This window comes from Cervus elaphus, chromosome 13, assembly GCF_910594005.1.
Source record: "Cervus elaphus chromosome 13, mCerEla1.1, whole genome shotgun sequence".
NCBI lineage: Eukaryota > Metazoa > Chordata > Mammalia > Artiodactyla > Cervidae > Cervus > Cervus elaphus.
In genome coordinates, this window is record NC_057827.1 from 48,145,609 (window position 1) to 48,170,366 (window position 24,758).

At 36.7% G+C, this 24,758-nt stretch overlaps 1 protein-coding gene across 5 annotated transcripts; it reads right to left on the reverse strand.

The window, feature by feature from the left end:
* Nucleotides 1-535: 535 nt before the first annotated feature.
* PPP2R3C (protein phosphatase 2 regulatory subunit B''gamma) lies at nucleotides 536-24,744 on the reverse strand. 5 transcript variants are annotated; one of them, XM_043921821.1, is made up of 14 exons: nucleotides 24,607-24,744; nucleotides 21,955-21,957; nucleotides 21,687-21,814; nucleotides 17,626-17,730; nucleotides 16,586-16,698; nucleotides 16,079-16,176; nucleotides 15,169-15,239; nucleotides 9,795-9,927; nucleotides 8,533-8,588; nucleotides 8,380-8,455; nucleotides 7,199-7,335; nucleotides 4,777-4,914; nucleotides 2,630-2,689; nucleotides 536-837 (listed from the first exon to the last, which is right to left on the reverse strand). In XM_043921821.1, the coding sequence occupies exons 1-14, from the start codon at nucleotides 24,662-24,664 to the stop codon at nucleotides 649-651; spliced, it is 1,365 nt and encodes a 454-aa protein (XP_043777756.1). In that variant the 5' UTR covers nucleotides 24,665-24,744; the 3' UTR covers nucleotides 536-648. The 5 variants fall into 5 exon arrangements, with proteins under 5 accessions (XP_043777756.1, XP_043777759.1, XP_043777755.1 ...); XM_043921824.1 differs by lacking the exon at nucleotides 21,955-21,957 and adding an exon at nucleotides 22,035-22,036 and having other exon boundaries at nucleotides 24,607-24,695; XM_043921820.1 differs by lacking the exon at nucleotides 21,955-21,957 and having other exon boundaries at nucleotides 24,517-24,743.
* Between the last annotated feature and the right edge of the window lie 14 nt (nucleotides 24,745-24,758).

The window sequence follows — 24,758 nt, forward strand, 5'->3', positions numbered from 1 at the left end:
CTTAAAAACTAAACAGTACAATTGAGAATCTTTACACTTAAATTCTCTAACAAAAATTCTTAACAAAATGGAGTTAAATTTTGTGAAATGTAACCCTGGTGCTGGTTAATCAAGCTAGACAGATTTTTTTTATACCAATGATTTTAATTAAAGTAAAATACTAGAATACTTTTTATTGAAATACTCTATTAAAATAAACATGTCCAAATACTTCCCAGAAATGAAATGACCCTTCTCTGATGAATGAGGAATTCTGTAATCTTTGATATACATAATACTTTAGAAGAAGATTCAAAGTTAAATGATATAATTTAAATTTTAAGTATTCAAATTCTTAATGACTAATGTCAGAAATATTCCAGGGAAACTTCCTTTATTTCTAAAGATTATGTATATTTAAAATGGACTCCTGCTTTCACCAGATCACACCTGCCATATCTGAGCTAAGTGTAACCAGAATTTACTGCTCCTAATTTGGTCCCATTTCTTCCAGACCACTGCAGCCAAAATTCCAATAACCAGAACATTTGCTGTGTTCTGTAGGCATATGAAGTATTTTATTTAGACTGTTTCTAAGGATTCTGTGTCAAAAGATTTACATGCAGCATTCAAGATTACTTTAATGAATACAGTCTAGTCTTTGAGAGGTCATGTATCATCAAGGTCTGTAGAGTTTTCATTATCATTTGCAACAAGCGCTTCTCTATTCTCATAAGTCCAAAAGCCATTCAGATCAATTAGAATAGTGGTGACTGTGTCTCCTTGATTACTGTTGATTAAATCCTGGAGAGAGATTTTCAAAGGATCCTTTGGTTTTACCATGTCAAAGATTTCATCCTGCAAGAGAGGAAGGAAAAAATACAATGAGATTTGCTATCTGATTCATTTAATTTCTGTCACACAGTGATCCAAAATTTAGGGCTAGCACTTAGGCTTATGTAAAATTTTTTTGTTCTAGTTTTTCCTTTTTCATTTAACAGGCAATCCGTCTCTTTTCTATATACACAGAATTTTAGTGGAAGATTCCTTAGGTAGAGGCATACCCTTGAGGATATTTTGATTTCAGTCCAGACCACTGCAATAAAGTGAATATTGCAATAAAGCAACTCATGTGAATTTTTTGTTTCCTAGTGCATTACAAAGGTTTATCTTTACACTATACTGTAGTCTGTTAAGTGTACAACAGCATTATGTGTAATAAAATGTACATACCGTAATTAAAGAAGAATATTGCTATAAAAAAGAATGCAAACTATCATTTGAGCCTTCAACAAGTTGTAATCTTTTTGCAACAGTAATGTCAAACATCAGAGATCAACATATAGCTAATAATAACAATAATGAATGTTGTGAGAATTACCAAAATGTGAAACAGAGACACAAAGTGAGCAAATGCTGTTGGAAAAATGGCACCAACAGACTTGCTTGACTAAGGTTGCCACAAACCTTCTGTTTATTAAAAAAAATTTTTTTAAAGGTATGCCTGTATGTTTCTTATAAAGAAAGTGAAGCTCAGTTAAAGCTACATAGCTAATTAGTGGCAAAACTATCTAATGTAGTGTTCTTTGAATATGTGGTAACTGCTTATATTTTTCTATTGTCTTCTAATTATGGATAAAGCAAGGCCTTGATTTAATGCAGATTTGGCTCAAAGTAGAAACTTAAATGCTTTTGAGCCAAGACGGACAAAGCTTCATTTCCAATAATAATGTCAACGTTTTACTCTGGACCTGGAATGGATAGGGGGAATATTAAAGAATTAGTCTTCCACAATGACACTAAATGGTGATAAAAATAACTAGAATAGATAAAAGAACCTTTTCTATATTATTAAGTGCACTATAAGATTACTTATGGGGAATCAGTACATGTTTTCTAATCTGCTTATAGTAAAACCACTCAATGTATTTAGTAGTATTTAAATTACATTTTGAAAGACTAGAACAATTCAGGTAAATGTATGACTTTTTAATCTGGTGTGTATGTGAAATTTCCCTTTCCCCGTTGGTGGCAGTATAAAATGACTCATTTTTAAATTGCCAGTTGCATAGTTTCAAATTTGTCTCATTTATATTAAACCGACATAGCCTTTTATTATATTTGGTTAAAATGGGATGGGTTATTTTATTACATTACTTCACCTGAACCAGTACTGGATACCCCCATGTGTTTTACAGCTGATGAAAGTCTGATTACTAAAATGTTAAGTAGTGGCATGTGTTTCAAATAGTAGTAGTTTTCATACAGTAAGATTTATGTCTCCTTAAATAATACCAAAGCAAGCAAGCCCTCTGGAGTGGACTAAAAAAGTGCCTGAAACTAAACAGTTTGCCCAAATTCAGTTTATGGTGGAACAGACTGCCAAAAGATACAGGCTGTACTGATTCTCTTAATTTTCAATCTGAATGAACGCTTCTAAGGAGAACACAAGACTGACACTGTTAAAATGTTAAACTGTGCAAATCATTAGTCCCATTATGGTCTCAGTCTCTAATGACTTAAATATTAATTCAGAACAAATAACTGCAAATACTTGGTTCAGTATATCATAAGTTGCTTTCAGGTAAAAACTTCATTTAATACAAATGATTATCTGCTGTAAATTACATAAATTAAAGAAAAAAGTAACCTTGACGTCTTGAAATGAAACAGGATCCTGTCCATGAATTTTCATTAGTTCTTGTATGGCCTGTATTTAATAGAAATAAATCCTTAGACAAAAAATAAAATACACAACATTCCCTGTCCTGTTCCCATGGCCCCCTTTCTAGTTCTGTTTCCTATCCTATCAGACCATAAGTCTCACTGTTTTAACCATCCTTGCCAATTTTCTCAAATTCCTTGACCTTGCTTTATATCTGTTGAGCAAAACCTAAGCACTGGGTGTAGTCATCAACTTTTCTAGACCAACACATTAGCTATGGAGAACTTCATAAGGAAAGTATACAAGAGTACACATTACTATTACGTAAGAATGTCTCCAACCCCAAACAGGCCTGAGAACACGGCCTTGCGATTTTGTTATGACCTGCTCCTCCCATGTTCCAGGAACGCTGCTCACACCTTCACATTCTTTAAGGCGCCCAGTCTCCCACCTCCCCTCCCACCCTGTACTTCAGATTCTTGACAGAAGAAAATGGAGGTAAACCTCCCTCAAATTGTTTTATGAACTTTAACAAAAAAAAGACTGAAGAAACTGCGGTGATCCAGTTGGACTAACAAATATTTTAGGTGGGAGTCATTCACTGGAAAATGTGGAGGCTCAAAATTCTTGGAAAATAATCAATGAAACATGTTCTGCGTGCCACTCTGTGGTTCACCTGATACCAGTGTGCACAGGGCACCTCTGCAGCATACGGGAACCCGAGTACACGCTCACCTACGGGAGCGCAGACGTGGATGAAGTGGTCTAGAGTGCATATGCGGGCCTAGCCTTACCACCGGGATACTGATGCACAGAGGCTTTACACACAGCCAGGCTCGGCACCAGTAACTTTACCTCAGCCCATACAACAGAGTCAAAAACAAATGTATAAAATATTTCCAGTGTATTTAATAAATAAAATATGATAAGAGTAGAAGATACTTTAAAGAAAGAGTTGTGAAAAGGGGTTGAGTAGTTTGAAAGATACATTTACTGTGTTTTCCTAAAACTGAATTTTCATTTAATAGGTCTGTTTAAAGCAGAGGCATACCGATGATGGGTGGTATTAGATTCTCAGATTAGTCATGGATATAAGTCCATGTGGCATTCAATTTTTAAAAAATGCGTCCTCATACTGGATGTAATTTATTTTATCCTTATAATAATCTGTAGTCATTACTACCTAGAAAATCATAAAGAAAGCCTCTCAGGGAATTTAACATGAAATTATGAAATATGAATATACCCTGAAACTCAGAAATCAGACAAAGTTATTGTAGGAGTATCACCAAATTTTTAAATGGTAAAAAAAAAGCTTCCGGGGAAAATGGTTTATGACAAAAATGTGAAAATTTCCATTTTTACTCTTAAAAAAATGTCAAAAAGAAAAAAAAAAAGTCTTGTTACCATTGATCTAACCAAATAAAAACCAGATGGTCTTCTGAAAACTAGCTATGTGGTAATGAAGTGGAACAGTACTGTACAAAACCATTCCATCAAGTAGAAAAGCCACCATTCAAACTGAGGAATGATTTATCTTAAAAGGGTGGACATTCCTATATTTACACCTGCTACAGCTGAATGCTTATCAGATACAATCAAATTCCACTTCAGAGCTCATCATGCTATTCTCTGAGACCACCTATGGCACAGAAGAAGTATTTCAGCAAATCTGTTTCACACTGAAATGTGAATTTTAGCCAACTTTTAAATTTATATTTGTTATAGCATAGCAATTAAAAGAATTTACAACTACCAGGTTGGCAAAACTTCTGTGGAAAGGAGTTCCCTTTTCTGAACATGTAATTAAGGTTTCTATAGAATTTCACATACTAGTTTTTGATCACCAAGAGCACAGAATTTCTCAGGCATGTTTTTCTCTCCACTGGTTAATAAGCCTGACATGTATTTATACACTTTTAAAGTATCTTACAACTAATCAAATCAGCACTTATTTAGCCCATTTATATTTTCAAAAATAGAAAAACCTAACCAGACTTATTTCCTTCTGAAATGTGTTATATAAACCCTTTTGCTAAATTTAAACACCCCAAGTTATATAAAATTGTCACTTGGTAGATAATTTAAACCAAGCTGTATAACAAACATACACTTACACAAATGAGACTTACCCTAAAGAAATAATTAAGGGAAAAGACATTCAGATACCCTTTGTTCTCAATGTCAAGTAACTTAAAAATATACTGCAGAGCTGCAGGTTCTTTTCGGTTTTCTAATGCAAGAACAAAATCCAGGTAGGTCTTATAGTCCTAGAAAAAAGAAAATGATGTTCATTAGAATCCTTGTTTATAATTTGTAATTAACTTTTCAAATGAATGTCTGATGATTGGAGGCTATTTTGTAATCAAAGATGGCAATTTTTTAATATGAAATAAGAAATTCATACTTAACTATACTTAATGTTGGTTTCTAGGAATTCTATACACTGCAGTTAACCTGTACAGACAGTTTTTGGGGGCACAGCCAATTTTCTTATAAGATTTGCTGTGTTAAATCATAATTTTCATTCATTAGGCTTTTGAAATGGACAGAAGAGTGACAGGTATTGTGTATTGCCGCTAAATTTATATTTTCAGTTCAGTGTGGTCATCTGAAATACTGTTTTGAAATTTTAATTCAGATGATTTCCAATAAGTCATTTTTTTTCCCAATAAGTCATCTTAAGAATGCCAGATATTCTACTGTGATCTGACACTGTTCTCATCCAAAAGGAAGCAAAAGAATACAAATGAAGGTTAAAAAGACATGAAGAGAACAGAAAGCTTTTTCTATGAAAAAAGTGTAGTCACAGATTACTTTTTTTGCATGGTTAAAAGAAGTAAAGTACTTCAGAGATTTTCACTTGGGAAAAAAATGTTTATAATCTTGGAAAGGATTTTTTTAGGCTAAGATTAAGAATTCTTTTCTGATAAACTATGTATAAGAGGTAGAGATGCAGCCTTATCATGGTCTAAACTCCACGCCTAACTGTAGCTTTTGATTTTCTTTATTCATCACGTCACTAGTATACTCCAAGCTTCTCACTGTTTAGGCAGCTGTGAGAGTCACGAAGCCGTTTCTGTGCCTTTCCCCTCTTTTCTTTCGGCAGTTGGTTAACAATGGGTGTCATTTAGAAAACTGTTATTGAAGCTAATGATAAAACCTAAAACCCTGATTCTCTGCTGACAGTATGACTATTTCTTAAGCATCATTGGTTTGAAAAAGTTATCAGATCCTTAACACATATTTTTAATAGCAAGAATGGTGACTTAAAAATGCTATTTAAAAAAAAATGCTATTTAGAATTTTCTTCTCAAGTATATATTTTGCATTGTTGTGATAAAAGGACAGACACATGTTAGCAAATCTTTAGCTACTAAGGTAGTCACTTAGAATAGAGCCTGATTCTTAGATTTAAATCATGGCATATATGGTACTATATCTGACCTGGTAATTCAATGAGTGAACCATCTATATGAAAATAGTCAATATTATTTACCTGTTTTGCAGATTTTTATTTTTTTTACTAGCCCACAACATTCCTCTACAATAGGTGCACCAACAATGAAATGAACAAAATAGTAAAAATTTCTATTTTTCCTGAGTCCATAAGGGAAGTAATGTTTTTAAGCAAATTTACCTTAAGATCAAAGGCTCCAAATATCAAACAATTTGATCAATTCATACTTCTTAAGATACTGTTATACACTGACAAGAAAATACTGCCGTATCATATCAAGAAAAAGGCTTTTGTGATTAAATATGGACAGAGGTCCTAAACAGGCATTTTTCTGAAGAAGATATCATATGGTCAACAGGCACATGCAAAGATGCTTGATATCACTAGTCATTAGGGAAACACAAATCAAAATCAATGAGATCACCTCACACTGTTCAGAATGGCTACCATCAAAAAGAACTAATGACTTCCCTGGCAGTCCAGTGGTTAAGACTTGGTACTTCCACCGCATAGGACATGGGTTCAATCCCACTAAGACCCCACATGCAAAAACAAAAAATCAAATAAACAAATGATAACTAAAGTGTTCAAGGATGTGGAGAAAAGGGAACCCTCATGTGCTGTTAGTGGGAATGCAAACTGGTCCAGCACGATGGAAAACAATATGGAGGTTCCTCAAAAAATTAAAGATAGAACTATATGATCCAGCAATTCTATTCCTGGATGTTTATGTGAAGAAAATGGAAACAGTTATTTGGAAAGATATGCACCCCAGTGTTCACAGCAGCAATACTTACATAGGCCAAGATATGGAAACAGCCTAAGTGTCCATCGACAGATAAGTGGATAAAGATGACATGGTATATATACAATGGAACATGACTCAGCCATAAAAAGAATGAAATCTTTACACAGGGAATATAGTCAATATTTTTCCAGAACTTTGGTATGTAATCTATAAAAAGATTGAGTCACTATGTTGTATACATGAAACTAATATAACATTGTAATTCAACTGTATTTCTGTTTTTAAAAAGGGCTTTTGGAAATTGTGGGAGTCTAAATTTTCAAAACTCAGAGGTTTAGACTACTACCATTTCTCCATCATAAGTGAGACACTCCTGGAAAACACGGTCTAAGAAGACATTGGTCATGGTTGCTGTTCCGTAGCGGGAGAGTTCTTCTTTACTGAGCATGCCATTGTGGTCCTTATCAAGGTTCAAATACTGGCCTTGGGAAGAGAGACAATAAAAAGACACTTATGCCCAGAAGAAACAAAAAGTTATTTTTATTAATATTTTGATTTTTAAACTAATTTTGCTACAGTCACAGTAGACACCTGCTCTTCCTTTAATCTCTATCAGAACAATGTTAAGCCAGAAACCAGTCAAAGAAAATTCATCATGCCTTTATGCTATTTCACTTACATTATTTGTTTTCAGTTTGCAACCTTTTAGAACTTTCCTAGGATTCTAAATTAGATGGAGGTAGGGGGTCAACCAACATAAAGCACTGGAATGCTGGCACTTGAAAGCAGAGGTCAAGGTTGCCAAAACAAGTCAGATCACTCAATAGAACAGTGTAACAGACTAATGAAATTCAAGGAAAAAGCAAACTAGGTCCAAAGACATCCCTCTGTGGACCCTGAGAGCAGCATTTTATCACAATGCAAGTTCATAGGTGACGTTCATATTAATGTTCCTGAGTCAACAATAGTCAAACCACATTCCTTATGTTATATTAAAGTGCTAGAAATGTATTAAATTAAGAGTCACAAAAATATAAAACACTGGCAATTTGCTGTGCAGCAGAGCTTGGCACAACATTACAAATCAACTCTATTAAAAATATACACATATACATATATACAAAATGTTGGTATTTAAACAAGTAAAATTTGGTAATCTAGAATAGAAGCTCTTAAGGAAATTAGAATACTTTGATCTTAAGGTAAATTGTGCTGTGCTGTGCTTAGTCGCTCAGTCATATCCGACTCTGCGACCCCATGGGCCGTGGCCCGCCAGGCTCCTCTGTCCACAGGGATTCTCAGGCGAGAATACTGGAGTGGGTTGCCATGCTCTCCTCCAGGGGATCTTCCCAACCCAGGATTCGAACCCAGGTCTCATGCAGTGCAGGTGGATTCTTTACTGCCTGAGCCACCAGGGCTGCCCTAAGGTAATCAGGCTATGTATAAAACTGTCCTTTGAATAGAAGTTAATGACACATTTACTGAGGAACAGATAATTCAAATTTTAGCATTATGATAAAAACATACCATACACCCTTAGGGCAGAAGGAGCAGAAAACCAATTTGTTTCTTGACTCTCCTTGGATAGTTCCTCATCCCTTAACTAGATGAACACAGAGACATAATTAGAAGACAGCAACTATCAAATGATAGAATTAAGTAATTTAAAAATATACTTACCTCCAATAAATCATCTAGGAAGCTGCATGCTAAAATATCTTGAATTTTTATCTTCCCTTTAAAGAACAGAAACACAATTACTTAATTTTAAAAATAAGAGCAAATTCAATTTTATAAAAATGTTTTTTTAGAAAAGCAATCACACAATTGGTATTTTAAAGCTTCCTAGCTCTCATGTTCCAAAGTCCTTACTATATATTGTTGTTAAAAGGGAAATCTGCAGAGTATAGTTAATAAAATCTCATATAGACATGTCTACCTATATACCACCAAATATATATCCAATTGATAAATTCCAAAATTACATTGATACAAGATTCCAAAAAAAGTTGAGTTAATTTTTTTGGTGGTTATGGATATGATACTATTAGTAGTCAAATAAAGAGACTGTCTCCAATTTCCTTTGGAGGTTCTGGAATAGAAAACAATATAAAGTGTGGTTAAGAGTAGAGAGATGGGATTTAAATACCATTTCTAGACATGCAATCTATCTAAGTCTCAGCTGCTTTACACATAAAATGTGGATAATAATACCTTCTTTATGGAGTTGAGAAGGAAATGAAAGAATCTATGTAAACTGCTTAGCACAGTACTCACTACATAATAAACAGTCAAAACTGTTGGCTATTATTTTGTAAATTTCAAAGGGAAAAGATGTGTATGTCTGTAACAAAGGCATTTAAGAAAGACTGACAGCTACCCCATACTGTGACGGATTCACACAGCTGCACTTTCAAGGACCTAAAAGAATCAAGGACTTTGGTTTGGGCCTTCTGTCCCTTCCTCTGTCCCAGTCTAGCAGGTTAGGACAGTTGATAGAGTGTACCGTTAAAACATGAGGTAAAATTTACAAATCTGATCCTCATATAGGATGGTTAACTTGAGAATGAGAAAAATACATTATGGCTAAACAGTCCTTCTATCTCCCAATTCATATTTTTCATCAAAAAGAATAATTCTCCAGTATATTACCCATTAGGGCTAGCAAATATATCAACACCTGGCTTCTTTAAACTGGAAAGAACTATAGGCCACCTAGTTGATACTTCATTTTAAAGACAAAGAAATTGTACATGGTTATGTGACATGCCCACTGTCACATAGCTGATGGTGGTTGGTGCAAGTAAATCAAAAGATCTATATATCAAAATATTTATATATCAGTGGCAATGACATGTTATGAAAATAAATTACATTTTAAAGACTTAACTCTAGTTATTGAGATTTAGAAAATATCTAAGTTAGATAAGATTTTCTTTTACCTGTTCTTAGAGGGTCTAAAAAGAAGAAGAACTTCCGAACTGCTGTACAAACATAAAAGGAGTAAAAAGATTTTTCCAGCCCATCTAACTGTGGCAAAGTAGGGATAAGTTCCAATATGTAGTTTTCTAAATCCTGAAAGAACAAAACAAAATACAATTTTACAGTGTTAAATGTCTGATCTTGGTTTTTCATTAGATACTAAAATACAATTTCAGTCCTAAAATTATTCAGCATTGAAACTATAATAATGAAATAAATTTATAACTGTATTAGTGGTGAAGTTATTTTATATATGCCATTTATTTACACCTTAATATATTTTTGAATAGGTAACACATTCTACATAGTTCCAAATACAAAAGAAACAAAAAAGTATTCATTGAAAAGTTTCCTTCCCACCTATTCTCCCCAGAGGTAACCTATATTATCAGTTTTTGATATATCTGTCCAAAGATAACCAATGCACATATAAGCCAATACATATATATGTATATTTCTTTTCCTTTTTTACACAGGATGTAGTAGCATACCATGAAAATTCTTCTCTATCTTCCTTTTATTATTTAGCAATATACTCTGCAGTCATTCCATTTTGGCTCTCAAAGAACTTCTACTCTTTAAAATATAGCTGTGTATTATTTCACTGTATGAATGTACCATCATCTATTGAACCAGTCTTCTACTAATGGACATCTACACTGGCTATAAATCTTTTGCAACACTAAAATACTATAGAGAATACACTGGCAGTCCAATGGTTAGGGCTCCATGCGTCCACTGCAAGGGGTACAGGTTGGATTCCCTGGTCAGAGAACTATGATTCCACATGCCACTCAGCATGGCCAGAAAAATAAATAAATAATATACTACAGGGGCCAAGGTAACTTTTCACTCCTAGATACTATGGGAGAATATAGGACATAACTTCTGTAAGTTGAATTGCTGGGTCAAAGCATGTGCACATTTATAATTTTGATAGACATCAGCAAACTTCACACTTCCCCAGGAAGGACATGTTGACTTCACACTAACAGCGGCACCCTGAAGGCTCGATCAACAGCTTCCAAATTGCGCCCCAGGACTGAGACACTAACTCAAGGGGGTGCAGCAAGACACTGTGAATGAAAGGAAACACAGCGACATCTACTGGATACTGCACAGCATGTCACCATGGGCTAGAGCTATGAATTCAAGGCCATTCACATTTCAATCACAGTAGATTGAAATTTATTCCTTTTGATAACATCTATTCTTGCTCAGACGGTAAATAATCTGCCCGCAATGTGGGACACCTGGGTTTACTCCATGGGTCGGGAAGATTCCCTGGAGAAGGGAATGGCAACCCGCTCCAGTATCCTTGCCTGCCACATCTCACAGGCCAAGGAGTCCATAGGGTCGCAAAGAGTCAGACATGTCTGAGCTACTTTCACTTGACTCCACTTCATCCTTGCAAAGCTAGGTTTTTGGTGGTTGCTGTGATAAAGCAAGTATCATGTGAAAATTAGTGTGGCAAAGGAATCAAGGACGACCGCGTCCAGCCCAGGGCTGAGTACAGTGCCAGCTAAAACTAATGGCTAATGGGCTTCCCTGGAGGCTCTTGGAGAAGGAAATGGCAACCCACTCCAGTATTCTTGCCTGGAGAATTCCATGGACAGGGGAATCTGGTGGGCTACGGTCTGTGGGCTTACAAGGAGTTGGACGTGACTGAGCACACAGCACTGAGGGCTCGGTGGTAAAGAACCCGCCTGCCAGTGCAGGAGACTCAAATTCAATCCCTGGGTCAGAAAGATCTCATGCAGAAGGAAATGGCAAGCCACTCCAGTAATCTTGCCTGGGAAATCCCATGGACAGCCAAGTCTGGTGGGCTACAGTAGGGGTTGCAACACAGTTGGACGCGACTTAGTGACTAAACAACAAAAACAACAGGTTAATAAATGGAGTTGTTAGGTATTTCTTTGGGCCATTTTTCTATGCAAAAAATTACTGCGACAATAAGGGCACCTCAGTGAACTGGAAAAGTTTGGGAAACCATGGTCTATTTTACATTCCTTCATTAAAGTCATTATCAAACTTTTTGATCTTTGCCAATCCGACAGGTGAAAAATGATATTTTAGTGTAGATCTATTTGGCATTTCTCTCATATAAAGTGAGGTTAACATTTTTTCCCCTATGATTAAGAAGCATTTGTATTTACTTTCTGCAAACTATTTATATCCTTTGCCCAGTTTTTACTGGGTTAACAGCCATTTTACTCTTGATTTCCAGGAGCTTTTTATCCACTGGAGTAATTGGTCATTTGTCTGTGAATAAGTTGCAGATATTTTTCTTGGCTTACTGTTTTCTTTTCTGTTTTTAAAAGTCTGCATTGAATTTGTTACAATATTGTTTCTGCTTTATGTTGTCTTCTTGACTGCAAGGCATGTAGGATCTTAGCTCCCGGACCACTTCCCCAACAACCAGAGATCAAACCTGCACCCCATGCACTGGAAGGCAAGGTCTTAACCACTGGACTGCCAGGGAAGTCCCAGCTTCTTGTTTTTACTTTGTTTATGATGGTCTTTGCTTTACAGATTTTTTTTAAAATTAGCTGAACTTGTTTTTTAGACTTTTCAGCTTTGTCATATTCAGAACAGCTTTCCCTACTCCAAGATTATATATTTAAATGTCTCTCATGGTTTCTTATATTTTACAATTTTGTTACTTTTGCTTTATCCCTCCTGAAATATAGTGTTTCTACTTCCTCTGAGATACTTTATAATCTAAGTTGTATAGCCAATGGCATCTCATACATGGTGAGTTCAAAACTGGACTCTTATCATCCCCAACCCTGGTCCTCACCTATTTCCCCCTATTCCACTAGTTATTCAAAGTAAAAAATTTAAACTTGGTTCCTACCTTTTCTTTACCAAGGCCCCTACGCTTTACCCCCAACATCTAATCCAGCAGCAAATTTTTGTTGTTGTTGGGGTGTTTATGTCCAAATTGAACTATTACTGGCTTCTTCACAGACATCATTCTGGTCTGGGCCACTATCATCTCTCACCTGGACAACCACAGTAGTTTCCTAATTATTCATTGACTCTAGGCTCCTTCCAATTCATTCTCCACACATCCAGTGATCTTTAAAAATGTAAACCAGGGAGGACCCTGGTGGTCTAGTGGTTAAGACTCTCTACTTCCACTGCAGGGGGCCATGGGTTTGATTCTTGGTAAGGAAACTAAGATCCCACAGGTTGAACAGCATGGCCAAAAAAAAAAAGAAACAAAATTTAAAATGTAAACTAGGGAGTTCACTGATGGTCTAGTAGTTAGGAGTCTGGACTTTTACTACTGTGGCCTGGGTTCAATCCCTGCTCAAGGAACTGAGATTCACATGCTTTGTGGCCAATAAATAAACAAATACAATGTAAACCATATCTGACAGAGTCAGCTTAAAAGTTCTCGTGGCTTCCTATTAGTCTCAAAATAAAATCCAAACTCCCTACCATGGCCTAATACAAGTGGCCCTGCCTACTTCTCCAACTTCCCCTTCTGTCAACTCTGGGGCTGTGCTGTGCTGAGTCGCTCAGTCATGTCCGACTCTTTGCGACCCCATGGACTGTAGCCCACCAGACTCCTCTGTCCATGGGGATTCTCCAGGCAAGAATACTGGAGTGTGTTGCCATGCCCTCCTTCAGGGGACCTTCCCAACCCAGGGACTGAACCCAGGTCTCCCACTTTGCAGGCAGATTCTTTACCATCTGATCCACCAGGGAAGCCCGAGAATACTGGCGTGGGTAGCCTGTCCCTTCTCCAGGGCATCTTCCGACCCAGGAATCGAACTGGGGTCTCCTGCTCTGCAGGTGGATTCTTTACCAGCTGAGCTACTAGGGAAGCCCCTTGTTACTCTAACCCTTACTCATATGCTCTAGACACACTGGCTTCCTTCTGCTTCTAAAACAGATCAAGTTTAACTGTGCCTTGGGGACACTGAACTTGCTCTTCCCTTTGTACATTTTCATAAGGCTGGCTTACTTCTCATCCTTCATGGCTAAAACTCATTCACTAGTTCAAAGAGGCACCTTTCATCTTATCTAAAATAGTTCCCCAACCCCAGTCATACTCTTTCCTAGGACCGTATTTTCTCCTTAGAACTTGTCAGTCTTTGAAATCATATTGCAGATAATTTAGTGTCTGCCTCCTCACTCTGTTAGGAAAAAAGCACCTTATTATACATAAAAGTAAGGCTTGACAATGTACCTAGCATAAATTAAATGTTTGGTAATTGCTTATTTAAGATTTAATAGTTGAATGAAAGTTTGCCTATACTACTCAAATTACAGATGCTGGCGCTGGAAATCACTTATCTTTTAAATAAGGGAGACACAAGTCTGGTTTCAAAAGGCAAAGCACCAAGGTTAGGAGAGAGGTTTTTTTCCTTTGAGAGAAATGTTTCCTTTCAATGGCAGAAGGGAACATTATTCCCTTTTAAACACAACTATAGAGATACACTGTTGCTTTTTTCTCCTTTCTCCCCATCCCTTTAATTTTTGTTTCCATTCATGGCAAGAGGCAAGAAGAGATAAGTTTTGTAAACCAACTAATGGCTGACAAGAATCCTCAGAGCTATAGAAGTATTCCAATATCTGACCTGAATAAGTATCAACAAATGGTTACTATATCTTCCTTGCTATAGAGAGATGGATAGAACCAAGAACCTTTTACTGTCAAGTTGATCTAAACCTTAAAGGATAAGAACAGTACTGGGGCCCTAGAAAAGTTTTTAAGTGTAAATGTTCAGTATGAGCTAACAGATTCTATCTATATAAATCTGGATAAAACAGAGTGCAACAAATTATAACAGGAAACAAACTATAACAGGGAATCTGCATTTCTTTAAATCTTATATTTGAACATATATCTAAGTGATTAATTATTCTGGTTCATATTTATGCATAACTCCATTCCCCTTTTATATATATTTGGGAAAAAAGCCTGTGCTGAAAAGAAACATGTCCATATAATTAAGATAGCTACACTTCCAAGAAAAATAATGATTTGTATCATGAGGCTGTAATATAATTCTTTGCTGATAACCTGGCCTAACTACATTAGTACATGTGTGTATGTGTGTGTGTGTGTGTCTGTGCGTACTCAATTGCTCAGTCATTTCTAACTCTTTACAACCACCTAATGGGTAATAAATATCCTCTTGGTAACTGACCTTACAACCCAAACCTACAGGTGGGAATATAGTCACAGTATTTTTCTTATATTTCTTAAAAAAGAAAAAACTCCTTGCCCTTACATTATCTGTAATCTCAACATCCAGTGATAACTATTATTTAGCATTTTGGTGTCTAGAGTAGTTATGAAAGTAGGTTAATACTTACAGATTCCCGAAGATACCCTTGTCCAGCAACATCATATAAACTGAGTCCTATTCTTGTTTGATGAAGCCAAACTGACAGTAAATGAGAAAATGAAATATAATAATTATTAAGATCTATCCTTTGGTATATATATTCATAAAAGGAGATAAAATTAGAAGGACAAGCTAATTTAATAACTCCATAAACATATATTTTCTCACATATACTATTCATTAATCCAAAAACTGTTTGAAATAAATATACCATAGAATTAACTGCAGATATCAACAATTCTATTGTGCCTAAAGTGATGTAAAATTGATGCCCTTGAGAATCCCAGTGTTCCACCAAACAGGAGTGTAACATTATGCCTTCAGTGAAGCAGATTTTATTCTACTGAGGTTAATTACTGCAACCAAATATCAGTTAAAGATGGTACACACAGGATTTGAAAAGTCATTATGGAACTTATAGGAATCATAACAACTCCATGTTGTTTAATAAAAGCTCCTTCAGTATGCGGCTACAGTTTTGAGTTTGAAACTATCCTCTCAGGCAACTCAACCTGTAATATATTGGTGAAATGAAATTACCAGTGAATTAAAATATTTCAAATAACAATCCATTAAAATTCTTGGTTCAGCTTTTGATATATCTAGTTAGCTAGCATCTTCAGAAGAGGTTTTCATTTTGTTTTTTATAAACTTTTTTGTAATAGTGAACCCAAATGTATGGTAGAAAATTTCAGCTCTAGTAAGTTCCAGGAGAGAATCATAATAATAGGAAAACAAATCTTGGTCAAAAGACAAGAAATTCTGCTATTCAAATTTAATAAAAGAGATGTTTGACATGGAAGGGATATTATAAAAGTAAAGACCCAAATTCTTGATTCTCAGATAGAGGAGTTGAAGCAAAATGAAAATGGAGTCACCTTTTCTCATGACATAATTAAAGAACTGCATGATGGAAATTCTTCCATAAGAATCTGTATGAAGGAGTTTAGCAAAGACTTTTGCTGTGAAAAACTGCCTAAGAAAAGAAAAGAAATGTTAAATCATCTGCCAATATAATAAAAAAAATGACTTCTATATGATTCAGCAGAAAATAGCATAAATTCAAACAACTAAAAATCAAAGTAGAAGGAAAAAATCAAAGTGAGAACTATAGTTCAAAACTTAAAATATTAAGTCATACATCTTTAAATTCTATTGCCTTAAGAATGAGGGACTATAGTGTTGTAAATAAACTATATTATTTCTTTTAACAACTTTATACCAATGTAATAGTCTTGACTATAAATATTTTATTAAACTTTATTAGTTTAATGAAAAGTTGACTTAAATGATCATATCATTGACTTAAATTTTCATTAACATTTATTTGATGCATTTAAAATGCTTAATGTAACATACTCTTAAGTTAATTATATTATTCTTACTTGCACTTTGGTCCAGCTTTTTCACCAACCTTTAAAAAATTTTCATAATTAATCATTGCTTCTTCTCCAATCATGGGTGGTGTCTGGTGCTTGTCCAGCAAAAACCATAAGTTCTTAGGAGAATTGCAGAAATTTTAAGAAATTTAAGATGTTATTATCAGCAAAACAAAAATTTAAAAGAATAGTTTAAAAATGTGTTATTTCCATTAAAATGATAGACTACTGTCTATCACTGGGGCTTCCCTGATAGCTCACTTGGCAAAGAATCCGCCTGCAGTGCAGGAGACCCCAGTTCAATTCCTGGGTCAGGGAGATCCACTGGAGAAGGGATCGGCTACCCACTCCAGTATTCTTGGGCTTCCCTTGTGGTTCAGCTGGTAAAGGATCCACCTGCAATGTGGGAGACCTGGGTCTGATCCCTGGGTTGGGAAGATCCCCTGAAGAAGGGAAAGGCTACCCACACCAGTATTCTGGCCTGGAGAATTCCATGGACTGTATAGTCCATGGGGTCACAAACAGTCAGACACGACCGAGTGACTTTCACTTTCACTGTCGGGTCAAACTGCAAGGGTTAAAATGCCAGCCCTGTCTGTAATCTTGGATGGTGGACTTGAGCTTCCTGTGTTTCAAACCTCATTTGTAAAGTAGGGATAATAGTCCCTACATCATACAGCTATATGGATAAAAGAGGAACTGTATATGAAAATTTTAGAACTTAGTAAGCACTCAATAAATGCTAGCTATTTTTATTATGTTATTAGTAATCAAAGGATAATAGAAGATGATATTCTTCTTAATATGACTCCCTACAATAGTGGTTCTCAACTTTGGCCTCACATTAAAATTACCTATGGACTTAAAATACAAGAAAAAACTCTCCTTGGGACACATAAGCTTTGCAGTTGATTCTGGTGGGAACCATCACTTCAGAGTCTGTGCTTTCAGCCACTCTGCACTACTGTCTCCATTTAGGCACCCTGGGATCCCACACAACACACGTAGTACAAATAAAAAATGGCCAAGAATTATTCCATTCTTACCTGTAATTCTTCATTATCCAATAGTTCCCTGCTTTTCCTTTGCAGAAAGACAGCTCTGGATTCTTCTCTTAATTTCTGTAGTAAGACTTCATCTTCAGCTGGCAGCTAAAAATACACTGCAGTTAATTTCTACACTTAAATTCTAGACCACTGGATTATGTAAAACGTATCACTTCATGGCAAATTGATGGGGAAACAATGGAATTAGTGACAGACTTTAATTTTTTGGGCTCCAAACTCACTGCAGACGGAGACTGCAGCCATAAAATTAAAAGACGCTTGCTCCTTGGAAGAAAAGCTATGACCAACCTAGACAACACATTAAAAAGCAGAAACATTACTTTGCCAACAAAGGTCTGTCTAGTCAAAGCTATGATTTTTTCAGTAATCATGTATGGATGTGAGAGTTGGATTACAAAGAAAGCTGAGCGCCTAAGAACTGATGCTTTTGAACTGTGGTGTTGGAGAAGACTCTTGGGAGTTCCTCAGACTACAAGGAGATCAAACCAGTCAACCCTAAAGGAAATCAGCCCTGAATATTCATTGGAAGGACTGATGCTGAAGCTGAAGCTCCAATACTTTGGCCACCTAATGCAAAGAACTGACTCACTGGAAAAGACCCTGATGCTGGGAGATTGAAAGCAGGAAGAGAAGGGGACGACAGAGGATGACATGGTTGGATGGCATCACCTACTCAATGGACATGAGTTTCAGTAAGGTCCAGGAGTTGGTGATGGACAGGGAAGCCTGGTGTGCTAGAGTCCATGGGGTCGCAAAGAGTCAGACACAACTGAGTGACTGAACTGAACTGATCCAGTCTAATAAACTATGCATGCTACTGTCTCAGAACTACTTTTTGTATCTCAATTTTGCTTAACTTCAAGTCATCATTTATTTTAAAAGTTAATTTAACAAAAAGAGATCCACAGAGAATTCAGTGATCAGCGAGGCCAGTTCTGCCTGGAAAAAGCTAACCATCTAGCCCAAGTTTCTTTTTTTTTGATCCAGAGTTTACTTAAAAATAAACACAACAATTTAGTTCATTGCAGCACTGTTTATAATTGCCAGGACATGAAAGCAACCTAGACGCCCATCAGCAGATGAATGGATAAGAAAGCTGTGGTACATATACACCATGGAATATTACTCAGCCATTAAAAAGAATACATTTGAATCAGTTCTAATGAGATGGATGAAACTGGAGCCCATTATACAGAGTGAAGTAAGCCAGAAAGATAAAGACCAATACAGTATACTAACACATATATATGGAATTTGGAAAGATGGTAACGATAACCCTATGTGCAAAACAGAAAAAGAGACGCAGATGTACAGAATAGACTTTGGGACTCCGTGGGAGAAGGCGAGGGTGGAATGCTCTGAGAGAATAGCATTGAAACAAGTATACTATCAAGGGTGAAACAGATCACCAGCCCAGGTTGGATGCATGAGACAAGTGCTCAGGGCTGGTGCACTGGGAAGACCCAGAGGGATGGGATGGGGAGGGAGGCAGGTGGGGGAATTGGGATGGGGAACACATGTAAATCCATGGCTGATTCATGTCAATGTGCGGCACTACAATATGGTAAAGTAATTAGCCTCCAACTAATAAAAATAAATGAAAAAAAAAATAAACACAACATTTAGTATATGTCCACAATATATCAAACATCAATACACGCATTCTAATTTAATCCTACTAGCCCTGTGAGATGGATTTCATCACACTCAATTTAGAGGTAAGGAAATCAAGAGATGGATGACTATCAAGAAGGCATATGCAGTTAGTCAGTCCCAGACCCAAGATTTAAATCTTCAGAGTTCCAGTCTATTTTAATTTTTTATGAGTTGTTCTCTTTGGTTCTTTGTTCCCCTCTGTCCTCATTTCCCAATGTTAATGACTTGCCCAAAATTGTGCAACTAGAGTAATAAAACTTACGTCTGGGTCTTCTGACATCAGGGATTCAGTGTATTTTATCTTCTCCATCTCATTTCCATTACTGGGTAGTTAGGTTATCTCTCCCTTAAGTAGACTTCAATGCTACTTCCTAGTGACTGCTAGGAGTAAAGTACTATGACAGATAATCAACGGAAGATAACCATCCCCAAACTAAATGTATCAGGATGTGTCATGCTCTTACTTTCCTTTATGACCCACCACTTTTTCTATTTTCTCAATGTAGCCCAAGTTTCACTTTATATTCAGAGAACACTGTTCCCAGTGTAACCTTAGACTGATACAGAATTAAATCAGGACTAGCTGAAGACTGACTTTTAGCCAAGTATGCCTGGTGAGATTGAATCACCTTACTTCTCAGAGATGGTCAAGCCAAGGTCTATTAATTGGCCTCCAAGGCAGAGGTTCTGCTTATTGTGGTGATTTCCCTAAGCTGGGCTTTAAGATGACTCATCCCAACAACTTCAAATAATTCACTTTGAGAATTTCTTCTTTCTTTTATGTGTTTTTGCCCCATCAAATAAAGCTGTGTAATCCATAATCCAAATTCGGGGCTATGATTTTACTTTATTTCTAAGAGCTAAGATGTCATCCTTTCCCATCAAAGAGGATGGAGAAGGAATAAGCGTTAGGAGGTGAGGCTGGGCTTGAGACAGGAACTGTGTGCCAGTGGCTAGTCAACCAGCTAACCAGCCAAGGAGAGAAGTGGTGACCAAAGATGACAGGTAGTTTCTCTGAAGCAGTGGAGTGGAAGGAGAAGAAGAAACCAGGGAAAGAACATCCCACAAGTCCACATCTGCAGACCAGCAACCATTTGGGATCCGGAAGAGGTCAGAGAAGAGACAGAAATGGGGGAAAAGGGGATTCCCTCAGGAACCACAAGGGGACAGCTGGTATTGGAAATACAGGAAAGTGGAGTCCTGGGAATGGAGTGATGTCAGCATCTGAGGGCTGTTTCTGGGTTAGTAAGATAACAATTTCACAATCCTGATTACATGAGATAATGAATATAAAATGTTCTGAAGTAGGTGGACACTCAATAAATGTCAATTCCCTTCCCAATCCCTCAGACTACAAAAAATTCTCAGTTCTCTAACTGCCTCTGATTAAAAAAGTATGAAATGCAAAAAAGTAAAAAGAAAAGTATGTATGCTGTGACCTCATTTTTGTTAAACACACACATATAAAAATCTTTATTTATGTCTCTGGCATTGGCTATTTTTTCTCTTTTCCACAACAAATGTGGAATAGTCTCGTAATTTTTCAAAGGTTGGGAGACAAAGTATTACAAAAAACTTTCCAGTAAAATGATTCAAATAAAAAAAGTCTGTACTTGAAGAAATAAGTTAAAATTATCTGGATGATCCACTTATATCAATACCTCACTCCTTAATGCAAGTGAAACATAGTATTTACTTTCTTTGCAAATAATGTTATAATGAATTGAGTTTAGAAGGCAACAGGTTTAAGAAACATTCAGCTAAAATTCCAAAGTTAACTTTATTATGGTAGCTACACTTTCCAGAATACTAAATAGGTCTTATTCTTTTCAGTAGCCTTTGATTTTAGCTGTAAATTGCTTTCTGAAAGTCTTACTTTTTATCTACTTTTTTGAAGGCCTCTTCAAAGCCTTCTTTACCATTTTGGCACAAAGAAACATATAATTAAGTATAACTCTCAAAGTTTTCCACTCTCAATCTATTTTTCAGGTTAGCCTTGAGCAAAACATTTTACACCATATGAGTAAAAGACAAAGTTAAAAACTGTGACCAGACAAGTAGTCTTAAGTCTTATAGATAATATAAGTCTTATAGAAAGCCTGACAACAGAATCCAATAGAATACACAACTAATATTCATAATAAAAACTAGGAAGAAAGAACTTTAAGAGTGGCAAGTAACAACTTTGTGTTCTTATAACAATTTATATGAAAAACTAAGATTTAACCAGGTCAAAAATAATAAGGTCAACTATAATAAAACAATATACAAAATTTAAAATATAATCAATTTATCTGTTTATAAAGTAAAAGATTTTCATCCCATTAAAAAAAATTATACTTAATTTATAAGCTCTGCAAGACATTTGCTTAGATATCACTTACCCTGTAATAAAACCGAGGAATGGTCTTATAGAATTCATTTGTGTTTTTTCTACCTCCTTTCCATTCTGAGTAATACTTGGTAAATAAATCCATTTCTTCATCTTTTAATTCTTGTTCACTTTTTTTTTCTGGTAACAAAACAGATTAAGGAGGGAAAGAACTTTTAAAATCAGACAATATTTTTTTTCAAGACATATATACACTATGCTCTAATTATAGCACAAAAAAGGCCTTCACAATTGTGTTTAGATACTGAGCACCTATTAACTTTCTCTAAATATCAAGAATCACTATCTTCCACTGAAATAGCCTCTTTTACATCTTCAACCAGTTCTCAGGTGCTCCCACTTCTTCTTATCACTGTACTTGTCTCTTCCTCAAGTCACTGCCTCTCTTATAGACCTGACATGTTCTAATTCATTTAATCAAAAGTACTCATTGAGCACATACAACTCAGTATAAAAAAAAATCCAATCAAAAAATGGGCAGAAGATCTAAATAGACATTTCTCCAAAGAAGACATATAGATGGCGAACAGGCACATGAAAAGATGTTCAACATTGCTAATTATTAGAGAAGTGCAAGTCAAAATTACAATGAGATCTCACTTCACACCAGTTGGAATGGCCATCATCAAAAAGGCCACAAATAATAAAAGCTGGAGAGGGTGTAGAGAGAAGGGAATCCTCCAGCCCTGGTGATGGGAATTTAAATTGATATAGCCACTCTGGAGAACAGTATTAAGTTTCCTTAGCAAACTAAAAATAGAGTTACCATGTGATCTAGCAATCCCACTCCTGTACATATATCTTAAGATAACTATAATTTGAAAAGATACATGCACTCTATAGTTCATTGCAGCCCTATTTACAATAGGCAAGACATGGAAGCAACCCAGATGTCCATCAACAGATGAACAGCTAAATATGTGTGGGGTGTGTGTGTGTGTGTGTGTGTGTGTGTATACACGCACACATACATACATACAATGGAATATTACTTAGTCATAATGATGAAATAATGACATCTACAACAATAAGGATAGACTTAGAGATTATCATAATAAGTCAGACAAAAATAAATATCATACTATATCTCTTATATGTGGAATATTTTTAAAATAGATACAAATAAATTTACTTACAAAACAGAAAGACTCAGACATAGGAAACAAATTTACGGTTATCAAAACCTCACTGCACTTCATCCTCACTGAGATCTTTGATTCTATGACTTATTTTCTTAAAAGTTTTCCCTCTTCCTGGTCTCACTTCCTTCTCAATATGCCTGTAGTTGTTTTCCTGAAACTCTTCTGCCAGCATTTCTGCTATATCTGGATTTGCCTTGTTTTTAATAACTGTGTTGGAGAAAACTGCCGAATTATGTAAACATTTGGTCCCACAAATTTATTTCATGGTAGTTCATAACTCAGCCTCTTAAAACCACCAATACATATTTTATTTGCCCTTGATGTCCTCTTGCTTACTCCTCTTGGTGATTGACTGTTCCAAACTTTCACCTCAAACCTGCTGTGTTCATCCTCAAAGGATGAGAATCCCGCTCAGCTCACCAACAACTGAGTATACTGGGCATGCCTGGGTCCTCAGTCGCTTCATCTATGTCTGACTCTTTGCGACCCCACGAACTGCAGCACGCCAGGCTCCCCTGTCCTTCACTATCTCCAGGAGTTTGCTCAAACTCCTGTCCATTGAATCGGTGATGTCATCAACCATCTTATCCTCTCTTACCCCCTCCTCCTCCTGCTTTCAATCTTTCCCAGCATCTGGGTCTTTTCCAATGAGTCTATTCCTTGCATGAGGTGGGCAAAGTATTGGAGCTTCAGCTTCAGCATTAGTCCTTCCAATGAACATTCAGGGTTGATTTCCTTACCTTACTACTTTCCTTCACCTTACTACTCTTCTTCTAATTCCTAATTTCCAACTCAGTAAGTGCTACCACGATCAACTGAGCCCAGATCCCAAGAGTCACTCTCATTCTACCATTCACTTATTCTAGGGATATACAAGTATATGTGTGAGTGGATGAGTGCATGCACACATGCATCTTTCCAGAGTCAGGGATCCTGACTCTCACTAAGATAAAACTGAACAACAACAACAACAAAATTTGAAGAAGGTATACAGATATCCAGGCAGAAGAGCATTCCAGGCAAAAGAAACAGCCAGTGCCAAGGCACGAAAATGGGAGTATGCCTGGTGTATGCAGGGAAGGGGCAGGCAGCCAGTGAAGCTACAGCAGAATGAGCCAGAGGGAAAAGCAGATGAGGGAGAGTAGACAAAGAAGTAGATAGGAAATACTGGAGGACTGGAGGTTTGGGAGGTGAGAGGACGAACTGCCTTGGAGTGTAGGAGAGTCAATGTCTAGGGACACACGAAAGAAGTGTAGTTGAGTGACTGAAACATGTACTTTAGGTTAGTGGAGATGAATCAAAAGTGAGACAATTCAGCTGCCCTCGGTGGAGGTGTAGAATAGGAATGATAGTTTTAACCAGACTGATTAACAAACAAGTGTGAAGTAGAGGGAAAGAGACAAGGAAAAACGGATTATGAAGTCTAAAACGGGCAAGGAGGGAAGTAAAAAGTGTGACAATAAAAAGGCGGTAAGAGCAACGGAGTATAAGTTCCAGTAGGATCGAAGGGCTGTTGGCGCCGCGACTTTGAATTATCCCTCACAAATCTAGGTCAGGACCAAGCGAGTGTCTAGGTAGCCTTTCATTTCTGCAAATCCCTTCCCAGAGAAGTGTAGGTCAAACCCCTCTGGATCGCTGAACCACATCCCAGTCAGCCTCTTTAGTCAGGAGAGGTTTTACCAAAGGTGCTGCTCCTCCCCATCCATCGTCCCCCCAGCTCCCGGTGTTTGGGGCCACGATCTCTCAGCGGGCGGCTCCTCCCAAACTCACTGTTTGGACTGGTGCTGGGCGTCGCTAACCGCCGGCGAAGAATTTCTTTCCAGTCCATGGCTGATTCCGGCCCACCAGTTCCCGCATTTGCTGTTTACTAACCGCTCCACCCCCTGCCAGCTCCGGCGTCAACGCCGCCCAGTCCCGTAAAA

Coding starts and splice junctions, on each gene's coding strand:
- PPP2R3C (XM_043921820.1), bottom strand. CDS start 24,664: ATGGACTGGAAAGAAATTCTTCGCCGGCGGTTAGCGACGCCCAGCACC. Junction 16,699..17,625: donor TGGATAATGAAGAATTACAG/GTAAGAATGGAA, acceptor AATTCTCCTAAG/AACTTATGGTTTTTGCTGGA. Junction 4,915..7,198: donor TCACTTATGATGGAGAAATG/GTAGTAGTCTAA, acceptor TCTTTTTTCTAG/GACTATAAGACCTACCTGGA.